The sequence below is a fragment of the Somniosus microcephalus genome, chromosome 12 (genome assembly GCF_052327205.1).
Source record: "Somniosus microcephalus isolate GS21.2 chromosome 12, FLI_Smic_1.0, whole genome shotgun sequence".
NCBI classification, from domain to species: Eukaryota; Metazoa; Chordata; class Chondrichthyes; order Squaliformes; family Somniosidae; genus Somniosus; species Somniosus microcephalus.
This window is the reverse complement of record NC_140998.1, coordinates 75326506-75337548: the sequence shown is the minus strand read 5'-3', so window position 1 is coordinate 75337548 and position 11043 is coordinate 75326506. Positions and strand designations below refer to the sequence as shown.

Here is an 11043-nt window from a genome sequence, read left to right as displayed (position 1 = left end):
CATTGTGTATTCCCTTGCCTTGTTAGTCCATCTAAAATGCATCACCTCACACTTTTCAGGGTTAAATTCCATTTGCCACTGTTCCGCCCATCTGACCAACCCATCTATATCGTCCTGTAGCCTGAGGCTTCCCTCCTCACTATTTACCACCCCACCAATTTTCGTGTCATCTGCAAACTTACTGATCATACCTTTTACATTCACATCCAAATCATTAATGTAGACCACAAACAGCAAGGGACCCAGCACCGATCCCTGCGGTACCCCACTGGACACAGGCTTCCAGTCACAAAAACAACCTTCCACCATCACCCTCTGCCACTAAGCCAGTTTTGGATCCAATGTGCTAAGGCACCCTGGATCCCATGGGCTCTTACCTTCCTGACCAGTCTCCTATGCGGGACTTTATCAAAAGCCTTACTGAAATCCATGTAAACCACATCCACTGCACTACCCTCATCCACACACCTAGTCACCCCCTCAAAAAATTCAATCAAATTGGTCAGACATGATCTTCCCTTGACAAAGCTATGTTGGCTATCCCTAATTAATCCTTGCCTCTCCAAGTGGAGACTAATTCTGTCCCTCAGAATTTTTTCCAATAATTTCCCTACCACTGATGTTAGGCTCACTGGCCTGTAATTCCCTGGTTTATCCCTACTACCCTTCTTGCATAATGGTACATTATGGTACTACGTTATTGAAGGCTGCCGCTGTCTGCGATCACCTGGCAAGGAAGCACTGCAATTGAGAGAGGTCAAGGAAGCTGAGCCACCGAGGCAGCACGGTGGCATAGTGGTTAGCATTGTTGCCTCACAGCGCCAGGGACCCGGGTTCGAATCCGGCCTCGGATGACTGTCTGTGTGGAGTTTGCACATTCTCCCCGTGTTTGCGTGGGTTTTCTCCGGGTGCTCCGGTTTCCTCCCACAGTCCAAAGATGTGCGGGTTAGGTTGATTGGCTATGATAAATTGACCCTTAGTGTTAGGGGGATTAAATACGTGGGGTTACGGGGATAGGGTGGGATATGTGTTGGTGTAGGGGTTACGGGGATCGGGTGGGATATGTGTCGGTGCAGGCTCGATGGGCCGAAATGGCCTCTATCTGCACTGTGGGGTTTCTGTGATTCTGTCTGTACATCCTGTTATGTGGGTCGTGTTACCTGCGACCTTGGCTGGTATCTGTTTGATAGCCTTCAAACTTCTCCAAAAACTGCATACTGACAAGAACTCGCTGCTGACGTTTGCCAGAAGGAACTGACAAAGCAGCTGCAAGAACTGAGCCTATTTTGAGTTTGGGCAATCTGAAGTTGATAGATCCCCATGAAGTCCACCTGAAACTCACCTCCTTTTCACTGGTCAGTTTCGTGAGCCCTGGGAAACCCGTTAAATTTGAAGGAAAGTTACAGTCACGTCAAAAGACCTTCATTTCCATACAATTATCACTTTAAATTATGTCTTCATGCCTACCTGCCAATGCAAATGATCGTGTCGACTCTGGCGAGCAGGTTACTCGCACACAACCAAACCCAGAAATCGGCGTGTTGGAGCCTGGTTCAGGTCGGGATTCTTTTTTCTCTGAATTTAACTACACAGCTGATCTCAATCCACTGGTTATTGCCTATTAAAATTCCCCCGAACCAAGGTGTGCGGGTGTAATTCAGTCTCCACTTTAAAGCCATACATTCAGTCCTTATTTTTATGTTTCCATTAGAAGTTCCTATTATAATGGAAAATCCTTATTAAACTTATGTAATTGGGCGGGTACAAAATTCGTCAGTTTCTTACTGTAAACATGGTACCAGGAAAGTGTCCACCCCTGTAATTCCAGTATGACAAGCTTGTATAAGCCCTTTGTATTATAAATGTGGAGATAGGAATTTATAATGGGAAAAGTTGACAGGAGGTGCACGCAGAAGTTAGCTTTTAAATATATTATATACAGTTAAGAACAAAATGAATGACTTTAAAATGGCGACTGAATTACTTCTGCCGGCCCCAGTCCCAGTATCACCTGAAAACTATACTTGGTCTTGACTTGCCACGGGAGATCGACTGAGTGCATGCATCATCATTCCTCATACCTTGTTTACAATCATAAACTGACAGATTTTGTAGTTCCCAGAAAAGTCGCTGGGTGGCAACATTCAGGGATAAAATGTTCCTCCAGATACATTCGTAAAGCAACAAAATAAATTAGTATTAATAATCATTAAGAATTCTCCTAGAAGTGAAACCGTGCACTGAATCAGCACAATTTCTCGCGGAGAAGCCTAATTTTAAGATCATGTTTTTTTTTTGGTACGAGCAGTAAATATCACCAATTTATATCGCTGACATACAGTATGCTCGTAAACGAATGCGTGTTGGTGCATTTCAGATGAAAGAAATGAATAACTTGTTGACGCTGAAGCTGCTTGGCTGTTGATTTCTGCGGTCAACAGAAGGAAATGACATGCAAGGCACAGCTGGAAACGTAACAATCAAATTAATGTGTTGGGAGCCATAAGCATCCCGGTTGAAAATAATAGACATCAAAAAAACACACACACACAAAATAAGCAACAAAGAAAGATGAAATAAGCGCCAGGCTGTGCAGGGTGCGCGAGAGTCCCGGGGCCGGCTCGCGAGGCAGGAAATGGAGCGGGAGCCATATTTGGAGGCAGCGCACACTTTAAGCAGAGGCGGCCGGGGCTAGACGCAGCTGAGAGAGAGAGAGCGCGCTTGGAGGCGGATCGAGAAGAGAAGCGTAACTCGGTGCGCCCACCCAGCGCAGAGACCGACAGTGCAGCCGCCATAAGCGGCGACACCTCCCCCCACCCACCGCCGACCCAGAGTGAGAGATGAACCCGCCGGGCCGTGCGACCGCCAGCGGGGACATTCTGAGGAAAAACCCGCAGCTGGACTTCGAGCTGATCCAGAGGGTCGGCAGCGGCACCTACGGCGATGTATACAAGGTTTGTGTTGTTTGCCCGAGGCTGAAGCTGAGGCGAGCGGCCTTTTCCCTCACCCCACGGTGTGCTTCCGTCAGGGGGCCGGAGGGGGAATGGCCGTCATCAGCCAGGGCTCCCTGAACTTTTCCGAGCAGCTCACCAAAGGCATCTGTGAATGTTGGGAGATGGGCAGCGTTCAAGTTATAGACACAATCATTTGGTGAACGGCAGTTTATTTTTAAAAGTAGCCTTTCGAGTGCCGAGTGAGTGAGCTTGGGTTTCGCCCCGGTTCAATCAATATTGTTGGCGGAATGTTGGTTGCGCGACGGAAAGACTAAATACATTTTTATATAAATAGAGACGTGTAGAGAACACACACACACACACAGACAGGCACATAGGTCACAAGAAGGAGGATATGAAAATAATTAGGATGATTAAAGTTACTAGGTAGCCTTGGGGTCCATGCTGACTCGTTCTTCCTTCTCTTTCCCTCAACCCCCCCCCCCCCCCCCCCAAAACTTGGTTGTTGTAACCGCAACAGGTATTTCATGTTTTTTTGTGACGTCGCTCTAATTTTTTATTTCAAGGGGTTCAGAGGATAATATATTGACGCAAGTCTTCTGTGTTGTGGTTGTGAGTTGACCGTTAAGTGGCATAGGGAACATTTTTACAGAATTTTTCAAAATTTGCTTTTCTTCATGAATTCAAGAGTTATTGAAATGATCTTCATCCTGTCGTAAGTGGTTGAACCTGATGCTCTCTGTTAAAGGAAACAGTTTCTCTTTATGCCTGGTTTGTACATTGTTTAAAAAAAACTTGGCAATGATTGGAATTAATTTTAATACTAAATGCTTATTTTTATACCTGGATAAAGCTGAGCTTTTCATTATTGATGTTGAATGTGTTAATTGCTTAAACATTCACATAGACTAGTGGGTTAAGTAACTTTGTTGTATACCTTACAGGTTAAATTACTTAGTCATGTTGGTACAGTTTTTGGATTTTATCTAACTGGAATTGGTGGCAAAAGTTTGGAGTTTGTGGCAGGCTGGAGATGATCCTTTCGGTCTTCCCAATATTTAACTGGAGGAAATTGTTGCTCATCCAAGACTGGATGTTGGACAAGCAGCCTGACAACACAGGTAGTGAAGAGGTAGTTTTAGGTGTTGTCAGCTTAGATGTAGAAACTGACCTCATGCCTGCTGATGACATAACCAAAGGGCATGTAGATGAGGAAGGGATCATGTAGATGGTGTGGCATTGGGAAGAGAAGACATTGCTGAAGGTGCAATGGCTAAGAGTGATTCTAAGCGAGGGTAATCCCACCCAACTGAACACAAAAAAATCCCACCCAACTGGGTAGTGGTGGGTGAGGCAATAGAAGAGGATGGTGTTGTCAACCGTTTAAAATGCTGCAGAGAGAATAATCTACTTTGGTCATGTAGAATGTTTGTGACTTCGGTTAGGGTAGTTTCGGTGCTGTGGTAGGAGCGGAAATCTGATCGGGGAGATTTAAATGGGGGGAGATTTTAAATGGGGCGTTGTAGAAGAGTTGGGTACGGATTTGGGAGGTGACAACACGTTCAAGGACTTTGGAGAGAAAAAGGAGGTTGGAGATAGGCCTGTAGGTTGTAAGGACAGGGGTTGAGGTTGGGTCGTATTTGAGTTGTGAAACTGTCATACAGTTGGCTGTTGCTTGCTTTTATCTTGTGTCCCTACTGTTAACATAAATCGCAAAGTAATTTTTTATTATATAAGTTAAAGTATTTTGTTCTAATTACTGACCGTTGTAAAGAATGTTCCAATATACTGTATGTTGTGCTGAGATGTGTCTTGGCAGCATCCTTTTAACTGTTTTCCTAGCCTAAAGTGCACAGGAACATTTATTTATGCAGTATGTTCACATAAATAAACCAGTGGCTATAATTTCCAGTTTTGTTGTTGGCCTGTGATCATTACATTATACTCATTTACTGTATACAGAATGAGTTTTCAATATTTTTCAGGTGTTTTAATAACCTCTTCCTTAATCCAAACTCAAGTATAATCAAATTAATTTGTACATAACGATGATACCTGTGAGTTTAAAAAAAAAAAAAAAAAAAAAAAAAAAAATCTATACCACACAGTTTTAATTACTTAATGCCTGAAGCATGTTGGGCTGGGTAATAGTTCTCTCAAATTAGTTTACAAGACTAGTTGCCCTGAACTCTGATCTTGATATTATTCTGTAGAGTCCATCAATAATAAACAATTCATTTTTAAAATAATTACAACATAAGCTATAATATTTCAAATGCTTTTGAATAAATAGCAGCCTGTTGAAAAGCTATTACATTGGTGTGTGCCAAGTATTACATTTCTTCCCCCTCCCCCCTTCAGTTTTCTACCCTTCTTTGGTGAAAGTATTGACTCATGTTTTGTACAGTTCCCTCTGGTATTGTGTCCATGTTTCCTGTGAGACCTAGACAGTTTATTCAGCTGCTTGATCATTGGGGCCATCACAGCCAGGTGAGAGATCCTACCCTCATCTGACATCCATGCTTTCGGTAGCAACCTAGAGCAACAACACCGCCTGGCTCTTTCCAATCCAGAGGTATTGAGGCCAATTGTCTTCACATTACCAGAGGCTGGATGGGATTAGATAATTCATCAGACTAGGGATCAAAGTTGGCACATTCCTGGCTTTTATGGTTCAGCACCACAGCAAGCACTCTTATTTTGAGCCAGCAGATGTTTAGTCTTAACTCATTTTATGATGATAGAGGGTTAGTGCAATTTTGCATAATGTATCAATAAATACTAGCTGTGATGGGGATCATGGTGATCATTTTGTTTGTGATGGCAGGCTAAGCACTTGCATCTTTCATCAAGAGGAAGGTAGTTGTGTGGATGGGGGGGAATAATCAAGCACCTTAACCTGAAAAAAAATAAACTGTGTCTCTAAATTATTATAAACCATTGTGTTCAAGAACAATTTGGAAAATGGCTTCATTTTGATTTCTTTTATTCCCTATCACTTTGTTAGTATGCCTCTGCTCATCATCTGCTGAAATCCTCATCCATGCCTTTGTTACTTCTAGACTCGACTATTCCAGTGCACTCCTGGCCAGCTTCCTGCCTTGCACCATCCGTATACTTGAGCTCATCCAAAACTCTGCTGCCCCTGCCCTAACTTGCACCAAGTTCCCTTCACTCATTACCTCTGTGCTTGCTGACCTACATTTTGCTCCTGGTCGGGCAACGATTCAATTTCAAAATTCTCATCATTATTTTCAAATCCCTCCATGGCCTCGCCACTCCTTATCTCTGTAACCTCCTACAACCTTCCGAGATCAATATCCTCCTCCAATTCTGGCCTCTTGCGCATCCCCGATTTTCTTTGCACTGCCATTGGCGGCATGCCTTCAGCTGCCTAGCCCGTAAACTCTGGAATTCCCTCCCTTAACACCTCTTCCTCTCCTCCCTTAAAACCTACTACTTTGACCAAGCTTTTGGCCATCTGTCCTTATATATATATATATATATATATATATATATATATATATTTATTATCAAGATCAGAGTTCAGGGCAACTAGTCTTGTAAACTAATTTGAGAACACTATTACCCAGCCCAACATGCTTAAGGCATTAAGTAATTAAAACTGTTTGTGGTATAGATTAAAAAGCACTCATACTTGTTTGGATTAAAGAAGAGGTTATTAAAACCTGAAAAATATTGAAAACTCTCTATACAGTTTGATCGCTCTTGTGAAGCACCTTGGGACGCTTTGCTACGTTTGTTTAGTAATATCAAAAGTTTAACTTCAGTATTTTTATAGTTCCTGTTTTTGCTCATTTTGCAAGTAGATTAGTGTGATGCAGAGAGTGGTACGGTGGAATGGTACCACAAGACTAGACAAAGTGGTTCTATTTGTGCAGTGTTATTCTGAGGACTTGCTGTTGTGATGCATAAGAATGATACTGCTGTATAAATCATTGATTGATCATGAGGTGGGGGGGAGGGTAAAGTACTTTCCTTTGTAAAATGTTACGCAAGATAATGAATTTGTCTTTTAACCAATGTGATGATGTGCAGTTGCTTATCTCGTGTTTGAACACAGCATATGCAAATGCTATGTGCTGCCAGCTGTGTTTGCTTACGCTGGTCAATGTCAGTTAGATTAGAGTAATTAAATTGTACAAACAATCCATAATTTAATTCTAATGCACAATCTAAAAGATTGTTGCCACACTACATGAATGTACTGTATCTCAGCTCATTTTCATTGTACTCTTCCCCTGCACACCCCCCCCCCCCCCCCCCCCCGGCAACACCCCACACACATACTGGGAGCCAAATAACTTTCTTCTGCTGGGAGGTGGAAGGAAGAGCTGGTCTGAGTCGTACATTTCTTCATAACTATTATTAGTGTTACTGTGTTTTCAAGAGGGCAGATAGGTGGTCACTACTATTCAAATTGCTTTATTGGCATGACAAGATACATCTTATGTTGCCAAAGCACAGAAATACATGTATGATTGACCACATAAACACTGATCTAGACATAGTGTATAGACAACAAGTATACCCATGTATACATAGATATACACACATATAATATGCATATAATCTTTTCTTAGATTTAATGGTCACTGGTTGTCCCTCTGCTTGTGGCAAGCTGTAACATAGTTTGCCACTATAGTTACACATTTTCTCTGTTCCCCTAATAGATATGGGAGTTTTTGGTGGTCATTCAAATTTTTGAATTCCGGGCATATTTTTGGGTAGAAATTCTCCCTTATGTCCTGATAGTTTCCACAAGTTGTGAGGAAGTGCATCTCTGTCTCCGCCACTCCCTGACTGCAGTGAGAGCATATCCTGTCCTCTCTGGGCAGCCAGGTCTGCCTGTGTCTGCTTTTTTCGATGGCCAGGCTATGTTCACTAAGTCTGTACATTGTTAAGGCTTTTCTCAAGTTTGCTATCCTTTACCATGGTCAGGTATTCAGCCATGGTGTATTGTCTGTTTAGGGCCAAATAGCAATCGAGTTTGTTTTGGGTTTTTGTCGTTTCTGTCCAATAGGTCAAATATTTTTCCTTTTTAGTGATAATTGTGTTGGGTCGAATTCTCTGTGCTAGGATGTCACTGTCCTGGGGCTGGTTATTAGTAGTGTTGGTAGTTACTTCACTGAGTCCCAGGACTAGTTGACTGAGGGGACTCTTCTCTATGATCATCTCTTGGCATTTCAAGACTTTGTAATGATAGCAGTGGGGGTTGCTCATTTTTAGGTGTTTCCAAAATTTAATGGCTTGTTTTTGGATATTAATTAATAGTGGATATTGGCCTAGTTCTGCCCTGCATGCATTGTTTGTGGTTTTCCTGAGTCCGGAGGATACTTTTACAGAATTCTGCATGCAGGATCTCAATTGGGTTTGTCCCATTTTGCGAATTCTTGTTGTGTTAGCGGACCCCACACCTCACTGCCATAGAGTGCAATTGGTTCAATTACTGATTTAAAAATTTTGAGCCAAATGCCAATTGGAATTTCTATTTGGATTGACTTTTTAATGGCATAGAAAGCCCTTCTTGCTTTCTCTTTCAGTTCATTCACAGCCAAATGAAAGTTTCCCGTAGAACTGATTTTTAAGCCTAAGTATGTGTAATTTGTAGTTTGTTCAATTTTAGTTGCTCCTAGTGTGAAGTTTATTCTGGGTCCCTGATGTCTGGATCTTTGCTGGAACACAAGAACTTTGGTTTTTTTGGGGTTTGTCAGGGCCCAGGTCTGACAATGACTAGCAGATCCAGGTTCTGCTGTAGACCCTCAGTTGGTGAGAGCAGAACCAGGTCATCTGCATAGAGGAGGAATTTAACCTTGGAGTCACATAGGGCGAGGCCAGGTGCTGTAGATTGTTCAAGTAGTTTTGCTGATTCATTTATGTAAATATTAGTGTCGGTGAGATAGGCGAGCCCTGCGTCACGCCACGCCCCTGTGATATATTTTGTTTGTTTGTCTCCAATTTTAACTGCACATTTATTGTTTGTATACATTGATTTAATTACATCATATGTTTTTCCCCCTACACCACTTTCAATAAGTTTTAAGAATAGACTGTCGTGCCAAATAGAATCAAAAGCCTTCTGGAAACCTATAAAGCAGGCAAAAATTTTGCTTTTGTTTTGGTGAACATGTTTGTCAATTAGGGTGTATAGGGTGAAAATATGGTCCGATGTTCTATAATTTGGTAAGAATCCAATTTGGCTTTTATTCAAGACATTGTGCTCCTCAAGGAAGTTTAAGTCTTTGGTTTATGATACTACAGAATACCCTCCCCAGGTTACTGTTCATACAGATGCCTCGATAGTTATTTGGGTCAACTTTGTTTCCACTTTTGTATATGGGCGTTATGAGTCCTTTGTTCCAGATATCAGGGAAGTAACCGACACTCAGAGCCAAGTTGAAGAGTTTTAGGATAGCCAATTTCATTTTATCGTCAGTGTGTTTAATCATTTCATTTAGGATGCCATCTGCACCGCAAGCTTTTCTTGGTCGCAGGTCCTTGAATTTTTCAAATAGCTCTTTTTCAGTTATTGGGTGATCTAATGGGTTTTGGTAGTCTTTTATGGCCAGTTCGAGCTTTTCCAATTCTTTGCATATTAGATCTTGCTCTGGGCTTAGTGTGTTTTTCTGGTATAATTTTTCAAAATGGTTTCCCCATATGTCTCCATTTTGAATGGGCAATTCGTCACGTTGCTTTTTGTGTAATGTATTTCAGTTGTCCCAGAAACAATTAGAATCGATAGATTCCTCTGGAGCTGAGTTTATTCTTAATATACTGTTCTTTCTTGGCTCTGAGTGTGTTTTTATATTGTGTTAGTGCCTGACAAGCAAGGCGTAGTTCCTCGTTTTCTGGTTGTCTGTGTTTTTGGTTTGATATTTTTGAGTTTTTTCCTCATGTTATGACAGTCTGAATCAAACCATTTTTCGTGGTTTTGTGTTTTGTGTTTACTCTTGCGAGATATCAAGTTTGACATTGTTGCCAAATTATCAAAAATATTATTTAGGTTATTCATTGCCTGGTTTACGCCTTCTTTATTGTGAGTGTATGTGTTTTCCAGGAAGTTGTCCAAGAGGGATTGAGTTGATTGGCTGCTAATTGCTTTCTGGTATTTTTCCGTACTGTTTTGGGCCAATCTGTAGGATTTTTTAATGTTGTACAGCTTACTGGGCTGTATTTCTGTGTTGGTTGTTTCTGTCCTTTTAAGATACACAGTAATTTGGCTGTGATCTGACAGTGGTGTTAGTGGTTTGACTGTGAATGCAACATGGGACATAATGTCCTGGCCCAAGTGAATGTTTTGAATAGTATTGGAATTGAATGAGTGACAGCTGCAGTTTTTGGGGTTTGGGAAATTCTAGGTTACTCCTATACATTTTTATAAATCCTAAGGCTCTTTCCTCAGGGCTTGATGTCAGAAACAATAATGTGGCCATTTCATGAATGCTGTCTTGCCAGTGTTGCCGCATACCAAGAATTAATAATAATTGCAAAATACAATGCCGTAATTAAGATACCGAAAGTTTATGATTAAAATTAATGTTCTAGAAATAGTTGGCTTATTTTGCCTGGTTTTGGTTGAGTGAGGCAGAGCACAATGATCTTGTCTGAAGTGACAAATTGGTGATCATGCAAGCCATTTTGTCTCAAGCTGTCAAAAGTAAGAAGGTGGCAGAGTCTTGATATGGAAAGGGGCATGCAGGGAGAATAATGAGGGGTATTTGGATTGCGAGTGGGTCATCTAACCGGTTGGATGCAAAGTTTCTCTCTCCATTTGGAGAGGATAAACAATTGTTGAGAACCACCCTGCAGAGAGAACCTCAAACATTGAGAGCACTTCAGGATTGGGAGTGATGTAAAGTTTTAGTTGAATGGTTAATGCAGAAGTATACCATCATTTAAGAGATAGCAAACAATTACAACTTGATTCATTTGTATCAAACTAGGATCAGGTTTGTCCAAACTCTCAGGCACAATGTAAACATTCCATACATTATTCTTTATTGAAAGAGCTTTATGTAACTTATTTAAGTATTTGACATACCTGGGTGCTAGTAAATAATGAGGATGG

At 41.5% G+C, this 11043-nt stretch overlaps 1 protein-coding gene across 4 annotated transcripts in view; it reads left to right on the top strand.

Moving 5' to 3' along the window:
- Positions 1-2574: 2574 nt before the first annotated feature.
- The window catches only part of map4k5 (mitogen-activated protein kinase kinase kinase kinase 5), a 204776-nt gene continuing 196307 nt past the window's right edge, over positions 2575-11043 (top strand). For 2 of the 4 annotated variants that reach the window (XM_086003140.1, XM_086003139.1), the window contains exon 1: positions 2577-2954. In XM_086003140.1, the coding sequence (XP_085859266.1) occupies positions 2841-2954 (114 nt within the window). In that variant the 5' untranslated portion in view covers positions 2577-2840. Of the gene's footprint in view, positions 2955-11043 lie in introns of all 4 variants that reach the window. The other 2 variants (XM_086003138.1, XM_086003141.1) reach the window with 2 other exon arrangements.